At 39.5% G+C, this 25,649-nt stretch overlaps 1 protein-coding gene and 1 pseudogene across 5 annotated transcripts in view; one reads left to right on the top strand and one right to left on the bottom strand.

Moving 5' to 3' along the window:
• GAPVD1 (GTPase activating protein and VPS9 domains 1) overlaps positions 1–25,649 on the top strand; it is a 70,888-nt gene that overhangs the window by 20,819 nt on the left and 24,420 nt on the right. For 3 of the 5 annotated variants that reach the window (XM_029919430.1, XM_029919428.1, XM_029919432.1), the window contains exons 2-10: positions 6,446–6,663; positions 8,453–9,296; positions 10,799–10,885; positions 12,930–13,064; positions 13,208–13,397; positions 18,466–18,626; positions 20,928–21,057; positions 22,508–22,633; positions 24,848–25,021. In XM_029919430.1, the coding sequence (XP_029775290.1) occupies positions 6,473–6,663; positions 8,453–9,296; positions 10,799–10,885; positions 12,930–13,064; positions 13,208–13,397; positions 18,466–18,626; positions 20,928–21,057; positions 22,508–22,633; positions 24,848–25,021 (2,038 nt within the window). In that variant the 5' untranslated portion in view covers positions 6,446–6,472. The remainder of the gene's footprint in view (positions 1–6,445; positions 6,664–8,452; positions 9,297–10,798; positions 10,886–12,929; positions 13,065–13,207; positions 13,398–18,465; positions 18,627–20,927; positions 21,058–22,507; positions 22,634–24,847; positions 25,022–25,649) is intronic. The other 2 variants (XM_029919431.1, XM_029919429.1) reach the window with 1 other exon arrangement.
• Positions 15,060–15,537, bottom strand: LOC115275713 (annotated as a pseudogene).

The following is a 25,649-nucleotide window of genomic DNA, read 5'->3' as shown; positions in this document are numbered from 1 at the left end:
GAGAGAGACAGAGCATGAACAGGGGAGGTGCAGAGAGGGAAGCGGGGAGACACAGAATCTGAGGCTGGCTCCAGGCTCTGTGCTGTCAGCACAGAGCCCAATGTGGAGTTTAAGTCTATGAACTGTGAGATCATGACCCAAGCCAAAGTCAGATGCTGAACCAACTGAGCCACCCAGGCTCCCTGGCATCTGTTGTTTTAAGCAGTGACCTGTTAGGTATCATTATTTGTGTGTGTGTTTGGGGGGGTATTATGTTTTCAGAATGTGTGAGCTAATAATCTTGCTGTACCTGATTTGAGTTCACTCAGCATGATTGGGCTCCTCCTACCTGCCATCAGCTATGTTAGGACACAAAGTTGAGTTCTTTCCCTCAGTGTTCACAGCCTAAGAGGAGAAATAGAGATATAATATCATCATACTCCAGTGTGTGGTACATGTTGTATAAAATAGTATTCAGATATAAGTTTAATTTGGGTAAACTGGACAAAAGTATAGGTCAGAGTTAATTAATATTTTTAATCTCTTACATTTTACCCAGTGGTTTACTGACATTTTCTTATGTTTATATGGTAATGAGAAGATTATGGATTTATATAAACATGTTTTAAACAGTATCATTTTGCACGGTAATCTATTACCTGTTTTCTGTCAGCATTCAGACCAGCTTATTCTAGAAAGAAAAAGCACTAAAACGATTTTGAACTTGATGAAAGAAGAAAATGCTTAGCAAGGTTGTCTAGATATACTTAAAATATCTTTGATTTGGAACTACTGAAGGATTTAGAAGGTGAATTCTTGTTTGGATTATGGAGAGCATTACTTTCATGTGTTAATATTTTTTTTAAGTGAAGCTGTATTTGAAGATTTTAATTCCTAAATTGCATAAATTGGTTCATATTTTGCTGTGTCATTGGAGACATTTTATGTGTCCTCTCTGTCTTGAACGGTGTTTCGGTTATAGTTAGACCGTGAGCTCCTTGAGATTAGGGGACCTGGCTAAGCTCCAGCAAAGCTCAGTAATATATTTGTGAATTAAATTGTATTGTAGCAGTAAGAAGGGTATAGTTTGAGAATTTCTAAAATATTTTTTTCTATTTTTTTATTATGAAAAATTTCTAATGTAACTGAAATTGTTGAAAGACAGTACAATGATCATCAACTACTCTTCACCTAGATTCAACAATTGTTTACATTCTGCTGCATTTTAAAACTCTCATCTTGAGGCGCCTGGGTGGCTCTGTTGGTTAACATCTGACTTCAGCTCAGGTCGTGATCTTGCGGTCTGTGGGTTCGAGCCCCATGTTGGGCTCTGTGCTGACAACTTGGAACCTAGAACCCGCTTTGGATTCTATTGTCTCCCTCTCTCTCTGACCCTCCCCCGACTCATGCTCACTCTCTCGCTTTCACTCTCTCTCAAAAATAAACATTAAAAAGTTCTTTCTAGGGGCGCCTGGGTGACTCAGTCAGGTAAGCGTCTGGCTTCAGCTTAGGTCATGATCTCACAGTTCATGGGTTCGAGCCCTGCGTCAGGCTCTGTGCTGACAGCTAAGTCAGAAGCTGGAGCCTGCTTCAGATTCTGTGTCTCCCTCTCTCTCTGACCCTACCCTGCTCATGCTGTCTCTCTCTCTCTCTCTCTCAAGAATAAATAAAAACATTTAAAAAAATGGAAACGTTCTTTTTAATCTCCTCTTAGTTTTTGCTGAACCATATGCAAGGTAATTGCAGACATCCTAACACTATACTTTTATATACTTGAGCACGCATCTCTTAAAAATAAGATCCTCTCCTGAGTAACCACAGGATTTTTGAGTCGTTCTTTTAGGGATCAGGGTAATAATAATAGTGTACTGGCTCTGTAATCTTCCTGCCACTTGTGTGGCCCTGAGCAAATTACTCAGCATCCCTGAGCCTCAGTTTCCTGAGCTGCAGTGCACTTGGTTCAGGGGGATATTATGCAGAGGGAATGTGTAAAGTTCTTAGAAGCACACCAGGCACCATTTTCAGTTGATAACCTGTTTCCCCATAGGATACTCAACTGTGGTGAAAAATACCACACAACTTTTACCTTATTTTCCCCGTTTGTGATTAACAAATCTTGTATTCATTCCTACTTCGTAACGTCTCTCAAACTTGTCCTGTTTTTGCCATTGCTACATTTCCTGCCTACCAACAACTTCAGTCTCTCTTCATCTAGTTCTACCTCCACATCCTCACTTTTTTCCTTACTGCCGGAGTTTATGCTCTCAAATATAAATGTAATCATGTTAAACTAACATGTTAATTTAACATAGTAGGAGTTTAAGACTCTAATTTAAAACTTTTCCCAACACCTACAGTGCAAAGTCCAAGTTTCTTAACTCTGGGTTCTGTGTACTTTCTGTGTCTGGAGCCTTATCTCTATACACACTCCCCCCACCCTCTCACTGAACACACAGATACGGTCCCCCAAGACTCTAGGAAGGCGTGTGTGATTCTCTACATGTACGCTTCGTTATACACCTCTGTGCCTTTGCTTGGTTGGCTCCTTCTGTCTGGACTTCCACGCCACCCACCATCCTCTTTACGTCGGGCAAATACTCCTCTCTCCCCCGCTCCTGCGCCTCGCCTTGCCTTTTAAGACTAGGTGCCGGTATCTGACTCCTCAGTCATTTCTTTTTTTTGTCCCCCTTCCACATTGTACGGTCTTCTAGCATGACACCCATAACATTTTTGGACAGCCATTTGCTTGCACATCTGCCTCATTTTGCTAGGTTAGGAAGTTCTTGAGGGTGCACATTAGATCTTATCCCTTTTTGTATTCCTGGTGCCTACTATGTTGCTTGTACCAGCATAATAAATGTAGATATTGTGTCCACATTTTATGGGTGAAAAAAACCTGAGATTCAGAGAATATGCTTTATGCGCCCAAGTAATAGCACTAATTAGGAAGTATTCGGGTCTTTAAGAGCCCATTTCAGTACTGTTTTCATTAACTATAGTACTTCTTATAATTGCAATAACTTATTCAGTGATTCTGTTCTTAGTCTGTGGACCCAGAGCCCCCTAGAGGATGCTAGAGTTCCCATATGGAAGTCTGCAAAGTTATTTATGAATTTCTGAGTTAATATGATTTTATAAGTATAATGTCTGTATGTCACCAGTTACTTTTTGAGGGTACCCAGATTGTTTTGTTATTAATAATGAATCATCTTAGTGGACATACTTATATCTTTTATGAGGAGAGCAGTATGAGGGCCTTCATGAAGATACAGGAGATATAGAATAACAGCTTCGTGTGGTTTGCTAGGGAATTGATAAGGTACAAGAGAGTGGCCTTTGGGAGCAATAAGATTCAGGTTAGATGGTAATATCTGAAATTTTCCTAGTCTTCAGTAGTTCATGAAAAAAAAAGTTTAAGATGAAACTTAATTATAAAATGCTATCCTGTTTATGTTAGGCAGCTTTAAAAATATTTCCAGCCACCACCATAATGTTTAATTCTTTTTTTGGGTCTTAGTACCAAAAAAACTATTTCAATATCTGAACAGTTTTTGTTAGATCTCTAAACATATTGAGAATTCTGAGATCTGAGTTATCATCTCCATTAAAATCTGAATTCACTACAAAGTGTATTGTTTTATCAATTCCAAATCCAAAAGTTGGCTGGGACAACTTTTTTCCTAGCTTTATTGAGATATAATTGCTACATAACATTATGTAAGTTTAAGGTACATAATGTGATAATTTGATACATGTATGTATTGGAAAAGTTAATAAGGTTAAATAACAATCCTTTATCTCACGGAATTACCGTTTTATTGTTATAGTTAGGGTGAGGACATTGAAGCTATACTATCATAGTAACTTTCAAGTATACAATCATAATGTTAATTCTTTTTTTTTAAGTTATTTATTTATCATTCAAGAAAGAGAGCATGAGCAGGGGAGGGGCAGAGAGAGAGGGAGAAGGAGAGAATCCCCAGCAGGCTCTGCATTGTCAGTACAGAGCCCTACATGCGGCTCAGTGACAACAAACTGTCAGATCATGACCTGAGCTAGAATCAAGAGTCAGACACTCAACTGACTGAGCAACCCAGGCACCTCCATAATGCTAGTTCTTGTGCTACCTGGACACACAATATGTCATTTGTGGTCTGGGGCTACTCTGATTATTATCTTTGATATAAAATGTCATCACTGGGGCTATGAGCTGAGTGCTTTGTGTCACTCTACCCCATGTCCCCTGGGAAGGTTTGAGACAGGCCAAAAGTGACCCTAACAGGGTCCTCCTTGAGTTTCAGGGAGGTGAGTTCCCAGAGATCAGGTCTCTGCCTAAGGTTGGACTGGGCAGGAGATGCCCTGGTCCCCACCCTTGGGGAGGAGGCTGGCAGATGCCTCCTTAGCTGGAGCTTGGAACAGACTTGCGGCCAGCAAGTGAGTTCAATGGCTGAGCTGAGGTACCCTGCCCAGGGGCCTCAGAACCCAATTCAGGCTACTCTCCTAGTTTAAAACAAATGTGGTCTGGCAAGCCTTCTAGATTCAAGAGCATAGCTTAAATAATAATGCTTTAAAATATGTGTGCCACTTCTACCAGTTTGTTTAACTACTAGATAAGAATTGTGTGATTTTATTCCTTTGGCAAATATTTGTCCAATTCTTTAAAAAAATTTTTTCGGGGCGCCTGGGTGGCTCTTCGTCTCTCTTTGACCCTCCTCTGCTCATGCTATCTCTCTGTCTCTTAAAAAAATAAATAAAACATTTAAAAAATTAAAAATAATAAAACATTAAAACAAAAAAATTTTTTTTCAATTCTCGAGAGAGGGCGGGAGTGGAGGAGAGGGGCGGAGGGAGAGAAAGAGAATCCCAAGCAGGCTCCACACTTGTGCGAAGCCTGATGTGGGGCTTTATCCCATGACCCTGAAATCATGACCTGAGCCAAAATCAAGAATTGGATGCTCAACCAAATGAGCCATCCAGGCACTCCAAATATTTGTTCGATCCTTGCTGTGAGCCAGGCCCTCTCCTCAGCCCCGAAGTTGTAGCTGTGAGTGAATAAAGCGGACAAGCCCTGGCCCTGATGGCCTTTTCCTTTTAAGTAGGGGACCCATACGTATTCTAAGCATAATGAACATGCTAGTAGCTATCTGTAATATAATGCTAGGCAGGGGCAAGTACTTTTTTTTTTAAATTATTTTTGACAGAGAGAGAGAGAGACAGTGTGAGCAGGGGAGGGTCAGAGAAAGAGGCAGACACAGAATCTGAAGACAGGCTCCAGGCTCTGAGCTGTCAGCACAGAGCCCAATGCGGGGCTCGAACCCACGAACTGCAAGATCATGACCTGAGCTGAAGTCGGACGCTTAACCGACTGAGCCACTCAGGCGCCCCAGGGTCAAGTATTTTTTAAAAAGACTGGAAAAGGGGATAGAAAGGGATAGTTTCTATTTTAGGAGTTATCTGAGAAGGCCTTCCTAAATAGACACTTGAGCAGAGACACCTAAATGAAAGTACTAGCCTTCCAAAGATACCTAGAGTAATAGGAATAGCCTTCCAGACAGAGGGATCATCAGATGCAGGAGCTTTGAGGAAGGGGCATGCCTGGCCTGTTCAAGCAAGGAGGTCAGTGTGTCCGGAGCTGTGTGAGCAAGGCTAGAATGGTAGGACATGAGGTTGGAGAAGTAGCCAGGGGGTAGACCTTCAGAGTTTATTCTAAATGTAAAACAAGGCTTTGAATGGTTTCTAGTAAGGGAATAAGGTGATCTGACTCACTTTTAAAAGGATGCTCTGTGCTAGGTAGAGAACAGACTCTAGTAGTACAAGAAAGGAAGCAGGCAAATCAGAAGGTGGTGGTTATAGACCTTTGGGTGAGAGGTGGTGATGGAGGAGGTGGTGAGAAGCAGTCAGATTGGATATGTATTTTAAAGATAGAGTCAACAGCTTATGTTGATTACAATGTAAAAAAGGAGCTGTCAAGGAAACTCTATTGCTCATAAATAGACACTAGATTTGAAGGACATACACAAGAGTTTTACTGAGGTGACCTTATTAGGATCTTTTCTTTTTGCTTGTCTGTATTTACCAGTGTTTCTGTGCTGAACCTGTAATGCTTCTGCAATAAATATATAGATTATTTTAAAATTAGAGTTAATCATAGCATTAAATGTAGCCTAATTCTTTTGTTTGTTCTTTTGTTTAATTTTGAGAGAGAGAGAGAGTGCAAGTTGCGGGGACCAGACAGAGAGGGAGACAGAGGATATAAAGCAGGCTCCTGCATGCTGAAGGCAGAGATGCAGGGCTTGAACTCACAAACTGTGAGATCATGACCTGAGCTGAAATAGACACTTAACTGACTGAGCCACCTAGGCATCCCTAAATGTAGCCTAATTCTTAATGTATTCTGCTACCCCTTTTGATTTTGGGAAACAATTTAAGTGACATCAAATTTTTAAATTTGTCTTTTTACTCTTAGTGATTAGCCTTTGTACCTCGTCTTCATATGAAGATGGTGAAACTGGATATTCATACTCTGGCCCATCACCTCAAGCAGGAGCGCTTATATGTGAACTCTGAGAAGCAGCTCATTCAGAGGCTGAATGCAGATGTACTTAAGACAGCCGAAAAGTTGTATCGTACAGCCTGGATTGCTAAGCAACAGAGAATTAATTTGGACCGGCTTATCATAACCAGGTAAAGAAAAAGTTTCATGAACCACTGTAGTTCTTTGCTCACTTCTAACTGTAAATAAATGAATCCATTTCCAACAAAGTGCACACTTTCAGATAGCTTGAATCAACAATAAGGTGAATTTTTGTTTTGTCTGTTATTTTGTTATTTGTGCTGTTATAGAGAATTATAACTTTAATGTTAATATTTTATACCACATCAGTTAATTTGTATCTTTATAAAGGTATATAATGTTCTGTTGTTGCTAAGAGTAAATTATCTTCTGTTTTACTTTTTTTCATTTTTTAAAGTAGGCTCCACACCCATCATGGGGCTTGAACTCATGAGTTTCATGCTCTACCAAGTGAGGAATCTAGGCACCCCTCTACTTTCCTAATATTACTGCTATTATTTTAGAGATTAAAAAAATATTTTTTGTAACTTTACTTACTTTGAGAGCAAGCGAGTGAGCGAGCTTGTGCGTGCAAGCAGGGGAGGGGCAAAGAAGGAGAGAGAGAGAGAGAGAGAGAGAGAGAGAGAGAGAGAGAGAGAATTGAGAATCCCAAGCAGCTTGGAGCCCAATGAAGGGCTTGATCTCAGGAGCCTGTGAGATTATAACCTGAGCTTAAATCAAGGGACGCTTAACCGACTGGGCCATACAGGCGAATGACCCAGTTTTTAAGTACTCTGTACACCTAACCCTGAGATGAGGAGTTGCATCTTCCACTGACTGAGCCAGCCAGACACCCCTTTTTCTCCTAATATTATTTAATATACAGTTGGCCCTTGAACAACAAACAGGTTTGACCTGGGCAGGTCTGCTTATATGTGGATTTTTTAGAGTAAAGTACTATAAGTGTATTTTTCTTTTCCTTATGAATTTCTTATTATATTTTTTTCTTTAGCTTATTTTATCGTAAGTATATAATACATATAACATACAACATATGTGTTAGTTGACTTTATGTCATCTGTAAGGCTTCCTTTTGGTTGGTCAACAGTAGGCTATTAGTAGTTAGGTGTTTGGGGAGTCAGAATTTATGCAGAGATTTTCCACTGCACCCGGGGTCCATGCCCCCAATCCCTGCATTGTTTAAGAGCCAACTGTATACATTTCCATGTTTTGGTACTGTTTGTCTACTTCTCAGTTTAGAAACCTTGTTTTTCACTGTGTTAATGCGTTTTTCTATTATTCTAAGAAGCAGTTTTTTAACTTTAAGAAGAGTGGTGCTGAGGTATAATGTTGAGCAAAGAAGCGAGACAAAGAAAAGTACATACTGTATGATTCCATTTATGTGACGTTGACAAAAAGCAGGACTAATCTTTGATGATAGAAGTCAGAATAATGGTGGGGCACCTGGGTGGCAGTCAGTTGAGCGTCCAACTTCAGCTCAGGTCATGATCTCATGGTGTGTGGGTTTGAGCCCCGCATTGGGCTCTGCACTGACAGCTCAGATCCTGGAACCTGCTTCGGATTCTGTGTCTCCTTCTCTCTCTGCCCCTCCCTGCTTGCACTCTGTCTCATCTGTCTGTCAAAAATAAATAAATGTAAAAAAAAAAAAAGAGTCAGAATAATGGTTATTTTTTTGATGCTTTTCATTGGACCTGATTTAATATGAGGAATTTGTCCTCCTTTGTCCTTTTTGGTCTTCCTCTCTCTACACATTCAGATGCTGGTGGGCTCTGATTTGTACAGTTTGGAGTGATCTCATTGCTGGGACTACAATCAGTCTACGTTTCCATGTTTCAGTGGAGTTTGGGTGTTATATCGTCTTTGTTGATTTTGTTGTTTTGCTTGTCTGCTCATTTTTAGTGCTGAAGCTTCCCCTGCTGAGTGTTGCCAGCATGCCAAGATTTTGGAAGATACACAGTTTGTTGATGGATATAAGCAATTGGGATTTCAGGAGACTGCTTACGGAGAGTTCTTGAGTCGGTTAAGGGAAAATCCTCGTCTTATTGCCTCCTCTTTGGTTGCTGGGGAGAAACTTAATCAGGAGAACACGCAAAGTGTTATTTACACAGTTTTTACCTCCCTCTATGGCAACTGCATTATGCAAGAAGATGAAAGCTACCTCCTTCAGGTTTTGAGATACTTGATTGAATTTGAACTTAAAGAAAGTGACAACCCCAGGCGACTTTTGAGGAGAGGAACTTGTGCCTTCAGCATCTTATTTAAACTTTTTTCTGAAGGACTGTTTTCTGCCAAACTTTTTCTCACAGCTACTTTACATGAGCCAATCATGCAACTGCTTGTTGAAGATGAAGATCACCTGGAAACAGATCCAAACAAGCTAATCGAGAGGTTCTCCCCATCTCAACAGGAAAAACTCTTCGGAGAGAAGGGCTCAGATAGATTCAGGCAAAAGGTGCAAGAGATGGTGGATTCCAATGAGGCCAAACTGGTAGCTTTGGTGAACAAATTCATTGGTTATCTCAAACAAAACACATACTGCTTCCCACATAGCTTGAGGTGGATTGTGTCCCAGATGTACAAAACCCTCTCGTGTGTAGACAGACTGGAAGTTGGGGAGGTCAGGGCAATGTGTACGGATCTCCTTTTGGCCTGCTTCATCTGCCCTGCAGTTGTCAATCCAGAACAGTATGGAATAATCTCTGATGCTCCTATTAATGAGGTGGCAAGATTTAATCTGATGCAGGTATGCCTTTGCTGTTATTAGTAATGTGGTGTTCAGTTGAAAATCGTTTGATTAGGTAGTAGATGGGAATAGAAAACATGATAATATTTATATGTTCTTACCATTCCTTTGCCTTGTCAAACTGTCTTAAATATTTGCTACTAAGAAATAAAAGCAGTTATTATATTGGGATTTTAAAATATTGTCAAATATTTTAGTCATAAAATAGTTTGTGTTAGTTTTTAAATAGTCCTCACAGATTTGAACATGTAATTGGTTAGATTGTCGAGAACAGGGCCTCCCTCCCTTTCCCATGATTTCAAAACCTAGCATGACTGAAAGTCTTTTCTACATCATCTTTTCTACATTGCTTGGTCGCAAAACTTAACCTGAAGTCACATGAGGCTGTTTATCATTGTTATTCCATTTACTGCTAATGAATACTCCTTTTTTGCTGCAGAAATGTTAATACATTTGATTAGAGGATGCCACCCTAATACTGGCTGTGTCATATATATGCACTGATCAGCCTTTTTAAGAGTTCACGTTTTGAAATTTGAAGCTCTTCAGGACCCAAGTTTTAGAAAGAGGAGTTTTGCATTTGTATTAGCATTTTCCCCCCTAATCATCTGAACTACTGAAATCATTTTATTATTTCTTAAGAGAATCTCTTAATCATATCCTTTCCTGCAGAAATACTGTGAAGAAGAGACTGAGTTTATTTGGAATAGAGTATATCTTTGGATGATTTTATTTTTAAATGATAAGCTTTCTTTTCATGGTTTGTTCTATAATATTGGTATGTTTAGCAATTAACTATAAAGAATCCCCAAAATAAAATTAAAACACTTTTATCATCTGTGAAACACTAAATTTATTCTTAAGATAGTATAGTTGTCATTTTTATTTTTGCCATTCCAAGAAAGATTGAGTCACTTACTTTCAAAATGAGTAAAAAGGGGAATTGTCCCAGATATTAAGATAATGCTATATTATATTAGCTTTCCCCAAAGTATCTTTAAGGAGAATAGATTAACAGTTCTCTCTTACCAGCAATGAACTTGCTCTGTGAATTAATATTTACTTTCCAAGTAGCTGTGTTCTGTAGGATTTTTAAATCTAGAAAAAGATTCTACCCTGAGTATTTTGTCAACTATATCAAGGGAAAGTATTTCATATTAACTTGAAGTAGCTTGGATTAACTTTTGCAAAAGAATTTTAAGATTTCTAAATGTATGAAAAGTATAATATCAGAAACAAAGGTGTTTTGCATTTTCATTTCATATTGTCAGTATAATGTATAAGGCAAAATTTTCTGTTTATTGTCCATAACTCTTTAAATATAGTAAAGGCTGATGTAGAGAAGATACAGATTTGATTTGGGACCCTCTTTTGCATGCTTGGTCATATGGTGTGAATATTATTGTGAAACAGATTTTTAGATTAGAACGGAAGTGCTTTCATAGAGAAGAATCTGTAAGTATCTATAGCTTGCGTCTCCCTACCACTGCTTTGGGTTGCAGGTTGGCCGCCTCTTGCAGCAGTTGGCAATGACCGGCTCTGAAGAAGGAGATCCCCGGACAAAGAGCAGCCTTGGGAAATTTGACAAAGTAAGAACGAATACTGTCTCATGTGAAATACTGTTGATAGACAGTTTTGTCAGAATATTATTAGTGAACCTTAACTGCTGTCTTTATTGTCTTTTGGTGATGTATAAATTAAATATTCATCTCAGTTACCCTTGGTTGAGCTATAGAAGGATACAGTATTGGATAGCAGCATTTTTTTAAATTTTAGAGAGAGAGCATGTGCATGTGGGGGGAGGGGAGGAGGGGGGTAGAGAGAGAGAGAAATAGGGAGGGAATCTTAAGCAGGCTCCATGCTCAGGCCAAAGCCTGATGCATGGCTCAGTTCCATGACCCTGGGATCATGACCTGAGCTGAAATCAAGTGTTGGACACTCAACTGACTGAGCCACCCAGGAGCCCTGGATCAGCAATATTTAAAGGAAGAGGTCACAGGGCACCTGGGTGGCTCACGCTGAGCGTGGAGCCTGCTTCAGATTCTCTCTCTCTCTCTCTCTCTCTCTCTCTCTCTCTCTCTCTCTCTCTCTCCCTCCCTCTCTCTCTCCCCCCCCTCGCTCCCTCCATCTGTCCCTCTCTCCTGCTCTGTATGTGCACATGCACTCTTTCTCTCTAAAATAAAAAAATTTTAAAGCTGAAGATGTCACTATAGATTACTAATTCTCAATTAATGAAGTACTAAGGAGATGCCATAAGAGAGCCAAAGAGCTCTCTGCTATTTTAAGAAGTTTAAGGCATCTGGGGGGTGCAGTGGGTAGGGCATGCAACCTGATCTCAGTGTTGTGAGTTCAAGCCCCATGTTGGGTGTAGAGATTACTTAAAAAAAAAAAAAAGTTTAAATAAATAGTTTAACTTTTTAAAATGTTTTTTTATTTTTGAGAGAGAGAAAGAGTGTGTGTAAGTGGGAGAGGGGCAGAGAGAGAGGAGACACAGAATCTGAAGCAGGCTCCAGGCTCTGAGCTGTCAGCACAGAGCCTGACGTGGGGCTCAAACTCACTGCAAGATCATGACCTGAACCGAAGTTGGACGCTTAACTGACTGAGCCACCCAGACACCCCTAAATAGTTTAATTTTTTAAAAAGTTACTAAAGCGGGGTGCCTGGGTGACTCAATTGGTTAAGCATTCAACTTTGACTCAGGTCATGATTTCACAGTTTGTGAGTTTGAGCCCCATGTTGGACCCTCTACTATCAGCCAGAGCCCACTTTAGTTCCTCTGCCCACACCCCCTGCCCTTCCCCTGTTAATGTTCTTTCTCTCTCAAAAATAAAAAAAAATAAAACAGTTTATTAAAAATGTTACTAAAGCACACAAGAGATAATGTATAATTTTAAGTGTATTTCATAAGTATGTTTTAGGGCATTGTTCACTTAAATTAGATTTTAATTAATCATATTTGAGTAGGATATATATTCAGCTTGTTTAAAATTCAGAGGTTATACAGTCAAATTCTCCTTACACCTCTGATCTTTAGCCTTTATTTCCTCCTCAAAAAGTTCTTCTTTTTTTTTTAATGTTTATTTATTTATTTTGGGAACGAGGGAGAACACACACGCATATGCGCAGGAGAGGCAGAGGGAGAGGAGAGAGAGACTCCCAAGCAGGCAGCAGGCTCCATGCCGCCAGCGCAGAGCTGGATGCAGGGTCAGTCTCATGAACTTGTGTGACCATGACCTGAGCCAGAATCAAGACTCGGATGCCTAACCGACTGAGCCACCCAGGCCCCCTCCTCCCTAAAAGGTTCTTGATGTTCTCACTCTCTCGTGTTTCCTTCAAGAGGTCTATATGTAAACAAGCAAACTGTTACATATATTTTCCCAGACACCCCATCCCTCCCTTTTCACAAATGGTGGGGTAGTTAGTGTGCACTCTTCTGTGTCACGTTCGTTTCACTTGCCAGAATTTCGTTCAGATAATTCTATATCAATTCATAAAGAGTTTAGTTTTTTTAAGGTTGGGTTTAATGTAACTTTCAAGAATAACTTTTTGCATGCTTGTCCCCCTTAATTAGACATTTTGTTCCCTTGTTTTAAAGGGGAAATACTTCACTGTGATCTTTTCCCTTTTTAACAGAGCTGTGTTGCTGCTTTCCTTGATGTTGTGATTGGGGGCCGCGCAGTGGAGACGCCTCCAATGTCCTCCGTTAATCTTCTGGAAGGATTGAGCAGGACTGTGGTTTATATAACCTATAGTCAGCTTATTACTCTGGTAATGGTTTTATTCTTTAATAGGATTTTCTCAGAAGTCATTTATCTAGCCATGGGCAGTCATAGATGAGTACATTGTGTGAGAAATATGTATTGTATTTGAAAAATTGATCTCACTAGCTAATGGCCTTTAACTTTTGCCAGGTGAATTTTATGAAGAGCGTAATGTCTGGAGATCAACTAAGAGAAGATAGGATGGCTCTTGACAATTTATTGGCAAACCTGCCCCAGGCAAAGCCAGGGAAAAGTAGCAGTTTGGAAATGACTCCCTATAATACTCCTCAGCTGTCTCCGGCAACCACTCCAGCAAATAAGAAGAATCGATTGCCTATAGGTAAAGACTTTCCTTAAATTTAGTAATTTTTTTTTTTTTGGCCTTTCCTGCTCAGTGTTTTGGAATATGGTTTTAAATAATTTGTGAAAGCCTTTCTCTTTATGTTTACTGATACTAATGCAATTTTAAAAAATTGCACCAATTAGTTAAGGTTTATGAGTAGGCTAGCATTATCTAGACATGCTTTTCACAATTAATTGAGATCATGCCACCAACAGTGTACTTTGATTATATTTTAGTAATTTTTCTTGGAGAATTTGGAAGTGCCATTTGTTGTAAGTAGTCAGTGTTTGAATTATGTAGCCTTGTCCTTTGTTTAGAGTTGTAAATAATATAATAAAATAATAACGTAGAAGTTTCTATCAGTAAAGTGGGAAATAGTTTTCCCAGTATTATTAATCTTTGATCAAGTGAGCTAAGACACCTGTTATTTTATAAAATAAAGTCCCTTTTTTTAAATGTTTGTTTATTTTTTTTAATTTTATTTTTTTATGTTTCTTTTATTTATTTTTGAGAGACAGAGAGAGACAGCTGGAGCAGGGGAGGGTCAGAGAGAGAGGGAGATACAGAATCTGAAGCAGGCTCCAGGCTCTGTGCTAGCTGTCAGCACAGAGCCCGACGCGGGGCTCAAACCCACGAACTGTGAGATCATGACCTGAGCGGAAGCCGGATGCTTAACTGACTGAGCCACCCAGGCGCCCCAAATGTTTGTTTATTTTTGAAGGAGAGGGGGACAGAGTGAGCAGGAGAGGAGCAGAGAGGGAGACACAGAATCTGAAGCAGGTTTCAGGCTCTGAGCTGTCAGCACAGAGCCCAATGCGGGGCTTGAACTCACAAACTGTGAGATCATGACCCAAGCCGAAGTCTGACACTCAACCCACTGAGCCACCCAGGTGCCCCAGAAAAACCTTCTTTTTATTTAGTCAGGCTTATTTAAAAGAATTGGGCTTAATTTTTATTCACCTAGGAAACATCTATTTTAATCTATCTATGCACACACACGCTCATACAAATTGAAAGTTACTATGTAGCAGACTCTGGATGAGCACTTTACCGATGTTTTATTTAATTCATGCAGAAAATCTGTACAAAAAGAGTAGGTATAATCACTATCCTGTGCAGTAGAGATGGGGGCACTGTGTTAGACATATCCTAACGGTCTCTGGGGATGTAGAGACCGTTAGGATATGCTGCTACTCTGCTGGTTGCTGATAGTCTGTTGGGGAGAGTAAGCGGAGACCATTTCCCTCATATTATACTAAGCGTCTGATGGAGATAGGCGTGCATGCAGGCCAGGGGGCGCCCGTGTTGGCCCGGTGGTGATGCTGCCAGGGGATGATCTGGAGCAGGTGAAGCTTACACTTTCTCTTGAAGGTTGAATGGGAGACAGAAGTAGCCAAGACAGGGAAGGAAAGAGTGTTTAGGCCAAGCGAGCAGTATTTTAGTGCTAGTTTTTTGAGGAGCTCAGCAAATTAGTGAACATGAATAGTTTTTTTTATTTTACACATTTTGAAGAAGGGGATTTCATTTTTAAGCTTCCATGAGCTGATGTTAAGAACTGTCCATTTCTTTATTTTGTTTTTTCTTTCTTTTTTTTAAACAAAATTTTTTTTTTTTTGTGGTGAAAAAAAAGTATATTTAGATTTAGCCAGCTGGACGCGCTTAGATGATCCCAGTCTTGTTGGCAGCATCCAAAGCATCGTAGTCAGCAGCCAGTCGAACATATGCTTTCTTTTCTCCATTGGGCCTGATCAGGGTGTTGACCTTGGCCCCGTCAATGTCATAGAGTTTTTTCACAGCCTGTTTGATCTCGTGCTTGTTGGCCTTGACATCCACAATAAACACAAGAGCGTTGTTATCTTCTTTTTTCTTCATGGCTGACTCGGTTGTCAGCGGGAACTTGATGATGGCACAGTGGTCAAGCTTGTTTCTCCTGGGGGCGCTCTTTCGAGGATATTTGGGCTGCCTTCGGAGACGCAGAGTCTTGGGCCATCGGAATGTAGGTGACATGCGGATCTTTTTTTATGACTATGGACGCCTTTCAGTACTGCTTTCTTGGCCTTCAAAGCCTTTGCTTTGGCTTCAGCTTTGGGAGGGGCAGGGGCTTCCTTCTTCGCCTTCGGCGCCATCTTCGTGAAAGGGCTTTGAACAATTTTTTAATGTTTATTTATTTTTGAGAGAGAGAGAGACAGTGCAAGCAGAGGAGGGGCAGAGGGAGAGGGAGACACAAAATTTGAGGCAGGCTCCAGGCTCTGAGCAATCAGCCCAACGTGGGGCTTGAACTCACGAACTGCAATCACGACCTGAGCTGAAGTCGGACACTTAACTGGCTGAGCCACCCAGGTGTCCCAAGAATTGTCAGTTTCTTAAGATTAATCCATCTTACATTTAACAGAATAGTATCATCAACAAGAATGTGATGTTGTATTCTTCAAGTCTTTGGCTTTTACCATCCTAAAATGTCAATTTTCCCAATGAAAAGTCGAAAAAAGATGAATTTTGATGCTTGGTAGTTTTTTTTTTTTTTGACAGTTGGGGATTTTTAATATTATAGCCTATTTGTACTTTTTTAACATGAAGAAATAAATGATTTTTGGTAAATCAGATTTTTTTTCCCCTCCATTGTTCACTCCTGCACATGTATTCTTTCATTTCTTGTCATCTAGAAGTGTCATTAAATAGGGTATAATGGAAAGTAAATATTCAGGGATGCCTGGGTGGCTCAGTCTGTTGGATGTCCAATTTCAGCTTAGGTCATGGTCTCATGGTTCGTGGGTTCGAGCCCCGCGTTAAGCTCTGTGCTGACGGCTCAGAGCCTGGAGCCTGTTTCAGATTCTGTCTGCCTCTCCTCTGCTCACACTCTTGTCTCTCTTTCAAAAATGAGTAAAGATTAAAAAAAAAAAAAGTAAATATTCAACTGTTTGCTCAGTATTTCTTTGTATAGTCATGAGACCTGGTCACTGAGTTTATTTCATATTTTTTTTAAAAATGTGTCCATTATTCAGAGGGTTGATTTTGTTTCTGTTTAATGCTTTTACAACCCAGAACAACAGTTAGCAGCCGTCACTGCCTGGGATTCCTTAGGCACCAATTTTTCTGCTCATATTACTCTAGTAACACCACTTGCTGGGTAACAGGCTATTGTTGCTCCTTCTCTCTTTTTTTTTTTTAATTTTTTAATGTTTGTTAATTTTTGAGAGACAGTGAGAGACAGAGTTTGAGCAGGGGAGGGGCAGAGAGAGGGAGACACAGAATCCGAAACAGGCTCCAGGCTCTAAGCTGTCAGCACAGAACCCGACGTGGGGCTTGAACTCATGAACTGTGAGATCATGACCTGAGCCAAAGTCAGACACTTAACTGACTGAGCCAACCAGGTACCCCTGTTGTTCCTTTTCTTATGTAACTTTCATTTAAGAAATAGTTTATGAAACTGTGTTCCCTGTGCATGTTGCTTTTGCTTTATGTAAATTGCTACATGGATTTTGATTACTTGCATTTTTATAAATTATAAAGTTTGTTGCTTAAGATTAACAGAAGTTGTTCATGAAGTTGAATTTAATTTCTTAGTTCATTAGAAAACAGTGAGTGAGGGTCAGCAAATAACGGTGGGAGTGAACCTGTGTTATACTTTGATGTGTGCTCTGAATTTTGAAAGTAAGAGTGATCAATGAACACATTTACAGCATTGTGTAGAGAGGATTCTTTATATTGCTGTCTTCAAGTAGGTCAGCTTTCATTCAAAGTGAGGTTGAAAGACTTTTGTTGCTGTAGAGCATTTTTGCTTCTATGTCTGTACTTTTGATTATTTTGCACTGAAATAGAATTTCTATTTAGTATTTTAGTTGTACTGCATTTTATTGCCCTCTGAAAGAAAATTGAAACTTATCACAGAAGACATAACTTGTGGAGAAATTATCGAACTACATTTTTCAATGTCTAAAAATTCTTGTAAGATGTGCAGGATAGATTATTTGTTTGTTTTTTTTAAGTAGAGAGCACAAGCCCAGCAAGTAGGGGAGGGGGTGGGGAGAGACAGACAGACAGACAGAGAATCTCAAACAGGCTTTGCCTTGCCAGTGCAGAGCTCTATCTAAGGCTTGAACAGATGAACCTGAGAGATCATGATCTGAGCCAAAAAACAAGAGGCTGACGTCCAACTGACTGAACCACCCAGGCACCCCAGTGGATTATTTTAGAAAAAAAGTATTACTTGTTTACTTATGGGGGGGGGAATCCCAAAATAGATTTTTCACAGATTTAGAATGTTTCCATAAAGCAGAAGGGAAGCTTCTATTCAAACATAGAGAAGTCTTTTTTCCTGCATCTTTGGAAAGAAGTTACTACATTTCAGGAAAACCAGTATATTTTCAAAAACATTCTAATTTTGTCAACAATTGTCTATTTAGTATACATTATATGGCTAGCAGATTTCTATATGAAATTTTCTTTTTTTAATGTTTATTTTTTTAGAGAGAGGGAGAGAGAGCATGGGGGAGAGGCAGAGAGGGAGACACAGAATCTGAACCAGGCTCCAAACACCCAGTTGTCAACACAGAGCCCAACATGGCCTCGAACTCACAAATCATGACATCATGACCTGAGCCGAAGTCAGACACTTAACTGGCTGAGCCACCCGGGCGTTCTTCTATATGAAATTTCTCATGATTGTAAGTTCAGGTTTTAGTATGGGAGACTTGTGGCAGTTCAGTCGTTTCACAGGAGAAAGAGTTGAAGGTACACTGATAAGAAATAGGCAGTGCTTTTCTTGGCGCCCCAAGTCTTCCATGGAGACACGTGCTGGCTGTCCTGTAGGTGCTCCTCTGTGTGTCACTCCCTGGCAGGTGCACACAGATCGTTGTTTCTGTCAGTTTTGAAGGAGGATCTGTGTTATCAGCAGAGAACTGGGAAGATAGAGGGTTTTTTTTTTTAAATTCATATTCTCACTACCCTTTTTTGTGCATGCGCATATGTCCTACATTAACAGAAAATACAGTTTTGTGTTTAGTGTACCATTTTCTTTGTTTTGTCTTGTTCTCTAAATTATCGTATTTGAAAATCTCTTTATTAGCAACTCGGAGTAGAAGCCGCACCAATGTGCTAATGGACTTACATATGGACCATGAAGGATCATCTCAAGAAACCATCCAGGAAGTACAGCCTGAAGAGGTGTTGGTCATTTCCTTAGGGACAGGTCCCCAGCTCACTCCAGGGATGATGTCAGAAAATGAGGTATGAACGTATTGTTACATTTAACTTACAGCTATCAGTGTTAAGAAATTTAGATTCTTTTTTCTAACTCATAAGTCAATATGTGTTTAATGAATGCATTAATTGTCACATTCCCTATGAACAGTTTGGGGCCTTTATATTAACACATCAGTAGCACTATCATTGGTGAGTAGGTCCACACCAAGAGGAATTTTCCTGATAGTATGGAAGAGACAGGAAGCCAGGAAATTGTGGTATGGACATTGACCTGTAGGAAATTTTTTTTTCTTTTTCTTTAAAAATTTTTTTTTCTACATTTATTTATTATTAAGAGACAGAGAGAGACAGAGCATGAATGAGGGAGGGACAGAGAGAGAAGGAGACACAGAATCCGAAGCAGGCTCCAGGCTCTGAGCATACTGTCAGCACAGAGCCCGACGCAGGGCCTGAACCCGCGAACCGCAAGATCATGACCTGAGCCAAAGTCAGTAACTCAACCGACTGAGCCACCCAGGTGCCCTTCTTTTCTTTCTAATGATAAGCTAGTGGTATTCCTGCTTTTAAGAGCCAGACATTCTTTAGAAATACTTTCTGTTCTTTAGTTGGCTAGGAAGAAATGGAAGAGATAACTGAAAAGGAAGCTAAGAAAGTAAAATATTTTGAAGAAATGGAGTTGGGGTATGGGCATCTTTTAAGATATTTATAAATAGAAGAGCATGGGACAGAGGCAAAAGGAAAGAGGAGATCAGAAAGAAGCATCATTTTAGATTCAACAGTGACTGCTTATTAGTCTACAGAACCTATTCCTGGCCTGGCACAAAGGGACCAGTTACAGTGGTTGATAACGTGGCGACAGTGGTTGGTAAGGCTGTGTTTGGAACTGTGGCGTGACCCATATGGAAGAATTCTGTCAAACTCCAGAACTCTGTTCACACACACACACATGAATGAACTGACAAAAACTGTCAGAATCCACTTTTTAGGACCTCCAGAATGTAATAAAAAGCTTACAAGAACCAGGGGAATGCTGAATGAGGAAAAACAAGCCCTGAATTTCAGTCAGGGAGCTCTGTGGCACTCTGCCTTCCCCTGTTAGCCTTCCCCCAGCTCCCAGCTCCCAGCTCCCAGCTCCCAGCTCCGGCAGCCTCGCTGACAGTAGCCTGTATTGCCTTGCAGGGAAATCTCACCATGGTAGGAGGAGGAGCCTTTTGTTTGCCATTAATTACATCGCTCTCTAGGCCTCTGATAGATTTTTCCTGAAGATTCTTTGCACATTGCTCACTATGAGTCTAAAGATCCAAGTTATCTTAAAAATACAAAATGTAGAATTTTTATGTCCTCATTTAATTTCTAGCAAATAGGAAAAAAATTCTCTTTTTAAATGACTTTGTAAGAGTATCACATGAGTAAATGTATAGAGCCATTTTATTCATTTAAATGCAGGGCCAAAGAAGGATTGTTTGTTTTTCCTTTTTAAGTGAGGATACTGTTCTTCCTTCATATTTTACCGATAGCCTAGTAGCACGGTGACTGTGACTTCGAGTTCCAGGTATGCTTAAAACATGCTCTCTGACTTCCAGCCAAGCACTCGAGTCATTCAGTTGAAGATACACATAGAAAGCTGAGTTATGGGGCTTGTGAGGAGTGAAAAGTAATTATGTTATTTGGAAGTCATCTAACAAATAGAAAACATTTTTATAAGGCCATCAGCTCTAAGCTAGAGATGGCTCTGAAATCACAGTAGCTTCTGGTATGGACTTTTGTGGTTGTGTATATGTGATCAAAGCAAAGTTCAAACTAGGCTGATTGAATTCTGATGCTTACAGGATAATCTGTTCCTATGGTTTTTTCCCTGTTGAATTATTAAGTTTTGAAAGACTGTACTACAAATTTAATGTCAAATTTACCAGGCAAAATGTTTTCTGTGCATCTTTTTATTTAATCCTCAACAACTCCATGGCATGCATACTATTACTCTCACTGTTTTATAGATCAAGAAACCGAGATTTCGGGCAAATACATTTACCCAAGATTATGTAGTTGGCGTATGGCAGAGCTTGAATGACCTGACTGCAGATTTTGAAGCCTTTTGATTCTTATGATCCTACCCACTGCTCACTGATACCTTATTTTCAGTCTCTGACACCGGGTGATGGAAAGGCATAGATTCAGTTTTTTTTAACTGATGTACTTTTATTCTGGGGGTACTTAAAAGCTTGATCAGAACCTCATAAATGGGTTTTGAAATATGCATTTGCTGTGGTCTGTTTTCATATCAGTAATCTTTCAGTTGTGATAAACCAAAGGCATTTTATTTTTCAGGTCCTAAACATGCAACTTTCGGATGGAGGACAAGGAGATGTCCCTGTCGATGAAAACAAACTCCACGGTAAACCTGATAAAACCTTGCGCTTTTCCCTCTGCAGTGATAATCTGGAAGGAATATCCGAAGGTGAAGGGTTACTTCATTCGAAGAGTTGTGTGGTTCAAGTAATACTTTGTTTTGCGATCTTTAAAGGAGCCTTATAAATTATAATTATACCATCTGTTCCTCTCCCTGGGGAGAGTAATGAAGTTTTCCTCTAATGATCTTGAACAGTTGGCTTCTGGAATAAATTAAGATTTCAAGAAAAAAACTTAAAAAGAGAAAAGAAAAAGATTGTTAAGAGACCTTTGATTGTATAAAATGGAGAAGATACGTCTTCACTGAGACTTGAATAACACCAAGTTTCTCTGGTATTGATGTCTACCAAAGCTTACAGAGCTCCTTTAGAGGGTGTCATGCATGTCTAAGTGGGGGCCAGATGGACTCACTAGTGTTTCAGGATGTTGTGTGTACTTTTGATGTTCGGTATTTCTTTATTCACACACTCACACCTTGATGAAGCAGGAAGATACAATGGAAGTGGGAACAACATAGAAAGTTAAAAGCGCAGATTGAGAATTTGTCATTTCATGGAGGACAAACCTTCTTAATGAAAAAAGTCCAAGTTTACTATCATTTTAAACATAAAATAGTAACTTTTCCTCTTTTTCTTACTTTTCAGAATAAGTAATGTACATTTGTTCTAGAAAATGCAGAAAATAAATGGAATCATCTGTAATTTTACCCTTCTATTAATAACACCATTTTGATTTATTTACAGCAAAATTAGGTTTATGTTGTTTTGTAACCATTTTTGTTTAACAGTATAGCAGTGACATTTCTCTTTGTAATTTAACATTCTTAAATAACCTAGGTTTTTAATGTGGTTTTTTTTAACTTCAAATTGGCATAAATTACTTAAACAGTCTTCTATGATTAAACATATAGATTGCTTCCACTTTTCTTTTTTTTTCTTTTTTTTTTTTTTTTACATTTTTTAATGTTTTATTTATTTTTGATACAGAGAGAGACAGAGCCTGAGAGGGGGAGGCACAGAGAGAGAAGGAGACACAGAACCGGAAACAGGCTCCAGGTTCTGAGCTAGCTGTCAGCACAGAGCCTGACGCGGGGCTTGAACCCACGAACGTGAGATCTGACCTGAGCTGAAGTTGGAGGCTTAACCGACTGAGCCACCCAGGCGCCCCTGCTTCCACTTTTCAAGCATTATAAGAAGCCCCTTAATAAGCAACCTTAGATAAATTTTTGAATTTTTTTCTTAGGATAAATTCTTTTTTTTTTTTTTTTTCTTAGAAGCACAATTGTTGGCTTTAAAGGACATAATTTTAAGATACAAATTGTTGGCTTTAAAGGACATAATTTTAAGATACAAATGCAGTATTAAAGGCACCTTATTATAAAAACAAACAAATGAATAAAAGCACTTTAATCAATCTGTTGTCTGTTATCAAGGCATGAAAAGTTGCATGGTGGCTCATGAGTTTTCAAAAGCTCACTCACAGTTTAAACATTTCTCTAGGTCCTTCAAATCGCTCCAATTCGGTATCTTCTCTAGACCTGGAAGGAGAGTCTGTATCAGAACTTGGAGCAGGACCTTCTGGGAGTAATGGAGTCGAAGCTCTACAGCTATTGGAGCATGAGCAAGGTAAAGCTGAGCACAGCCGCTCAGGTAGCAGAGAATTTACCAGCTGTGTGTCCATGTGGGCCAGCTGTGTTCCGTGAAAGAATAAATTTAATTATATAATGACCATTTAACATGCATTTATTCATCGTTCTTTCAGTTCCTAAAAATGTTTAGTTGGTAAATGGAATTTTTAGGCTTAAATTACATAGAATAGTTATAATGATTTGCTTGAATTCTGTAATATTTGGCATTTTATTTCTGTAGTACTGACATTTTAAGGGATACAAAGATAAATATTTAGGGCTTAAGGAATTTAGAATAGGGAGAGGATGGTACACAAAGGATTAGAAATATCATAAAAGTGCTTTGGCAATTCTGAATTAGAGGTAGATGTGGCTGAAAGTGTAGGGAAAAACTTAGTGCGGGAAAAATGCTAGCTTTAAAGTCCAGCCAGCATTATGTTGGCAGAAACTAAAGATAGGGCGTTCTAGGTGAAGAAATATTATAGTATAAGCAAGTCATAGAGTAGGGAAACCATGGTACTTATTCAGGAATTAGCAAGCAGGAGAATAATGTGGGGAAGGATTGAGATGTAGATGGATCCCTTTTGTGCCTTGGAAGGATTAATTTGGAAAAGCTCTTTGGTATTGTTCACTTAAAGATCATGGGGAGCCTGGGTGGCTGAGTCAGGTAAGCATCCAATTCTTGATTCAGGCTCAGGTTGTGATCTCACAGTTCATGGGATCGAGCCCCACCTGCATTTCTGTGCTGGCAGTGTGGCACCTGCTTGGAATTCTCTCTCTTCCCCTTTGTCTCTTTCCCTCCCCTGTTCATGCTCTCTTTCTTTCTTTCTCAAATAAGAAATAAATAAACTTAAAAACAAGATCACTGACGGCCTTCAAAGGAGTGTTGAGGGCAGATGCAGATGAATTGGGTCTGAGACAATGACTCTTAGGCCTGAGTGAGCATAAAAATTACCTGGAGGTGGAGGAAAGGCCATTTCCCATATCTCATTTCCAGAAATCCTGGTGCAGTCCCTTTTTAGAAAGGAGAAGAGCATTGCCAGTGGGGATATGTGTGGCTGGAATAAATGTAATGTTAAATTTCACTGAATTAGTTTGTCCTTGTATCAATTAGGATTAAATTTTCTGCAAATAAGAGAGAAACCTAAAATAGTAACATAAGACAGAAGTTGAAATATTATCACTTTTTTTAAGTTTATTTATTTTGAGAGAGAGCATGAACAGGGGAGGGGCAGAGAGAGAAAGGGAGAGAGAGAGAATCCAAGCAGGCTTCACACTATAAGTGCAGAGCCAAATGTGGGGCTCAAACCCACAAACTGCAAGATCATGACCTAAGCCAAAACAAGAGTTGGATGCTTAATTGACTGAGCCCCAGGTGCCCCAAGAATCTCACTTTTTTAACAAGCCCTCTAGATGATTCTGATGTTGTAGGTGGTTAGTGGTCTACATTTTGTGAACACTAGGTTACGAAATAAATTGAGGCAAATTACAGACTGTTTTTCATTAGTCAAGGGAAGAGATAAAACAGGAGGATGTATTCAAGTCAAATGAAAAAAAAATTTTCTTTTTAGTATGGGTTTATCAGTTGCTTATTGCCAGGGTAATGCTGCATAACAAACCACCTCAAAACTTGGTGACCTTACAACAATAAACATGTATTTGTGCTCTCAAGTCTGTGGGCCAGCTAGGAGGTTCTGATTGGGCCTGGGCGAACTCCTGTGTCTATAGCCACCAGTGGGGAGCTCTCCTAATCTTAACTGGGGGACAGTTGGCCAGTGAGGAGCTGGCTGCTCTAGGGTGACCTGTGCTTTGTTTCGTGTGGTCCCTCATCCTCTAGCAGGCTAGCTGAAGCTGGTTCTCCTGGGAGAAGCAAGGGTGAAAGGAGAGCAGAAGTTTATATGGTCTTGTAAGGCCTCGCCTTGAAACTGGCACACTTCCTCCTTACTCTTTTGGCCAAAGCAAGTAACAAGGGGAAAGTTTCCTAATTTTTTTTCAAAGTTACACTGCAGAGACTGCCCCACTCAATCTACTGGACAGGGGGTACATACTGCTGAACTGAGTTCAGAAAGTGAAAGTACATTTATAGGGGAATGATTCAGTGTTTTGGTACTGCATGCTCCATGTTAATGATAAAATATGTATCTTTAAAGTTGATTTTAAAAAATCATAGCTGTGCTACCATTTTTAAAGTGCTTAATTTTGTTTTTGATAGCTACAACACAAGACAATCTTGATGATAAGCTAAGAAAGTTTGAAATACGTGACATGATGGGACTCACAGATGATAGAGATATATCAGAAACAGTGAGTGAGACGTGGAGTACGGATGTCCTGGGAAGTGATTTCGACCCTAACATTGATGAAGATCGCTTACAAGAAATTGCAGGTGACTGCTGTTAAATTTCTCTGGAAGACTGGTATTTAGTTATTCATATCCACCTCCCCTTCATGGGGGGGAACTTCCGCCTCTGACAGACATGGTGTGTATGTTACACTAACTGGGGAACTGAGAAAACTGTATGTAATAAGGTACTTGTGTATTTTTTTTTCTTTACCTAAATGTAGGTCGTGTTTTCCCTGTCTGCACTTAACTCCCCGTCCCCCACCAAAAAAGAAACCAACCGTCTGAATTAGCTTATTTTCAGGACATAGTATATATTCTTAGGATATTCTTTTGAGACTAAGCACCTTACGTGAAGATGAAAATCCTTACAAATGATAACGATAAAATCTTTCAGAATAACAAAATATTGAGATTCTCTAACAGTTGGATTTAATGTGGCACCTGACTGGCTCATCCGGTGAAGCATGTGACTCTTGATCTCAGGGTCACGAGTTCAAGCCATAGAGCTTAACTTAAAAAAAAAAATTACTTCTGGAAGGATTATTTCAGTTCCAAAGAGTAAATAATTTTTTTTTATTAATATCGAGTTTATTGAGTTACAATTTCCATACTTTAAAGTTCACCCTTTGTAGGGTATCGTTCAGTGAGCTCTGAAAGATTTCATCTAGTC

Source organism: Suricata suricatta, chromosome 13 (genome assembly GCF_006229205.1).
Source record: "Suricata suricatta isolate VVHF042 chromosome 13, meerkat_22Aug2017_6uvM2_HiC, whole genome shotgun sequence".
In the NCBI taxonomy this organism is placed as follows: domain Eukaryota; kingdom Metazoa; phylum Chordata; class Mammalia; order Carnivora; family Herpestidae; genus Suricata; species Suricata suricatta.
This window is presented reverse-complemented; position numbering and strand designations above follow the sequence as displayed.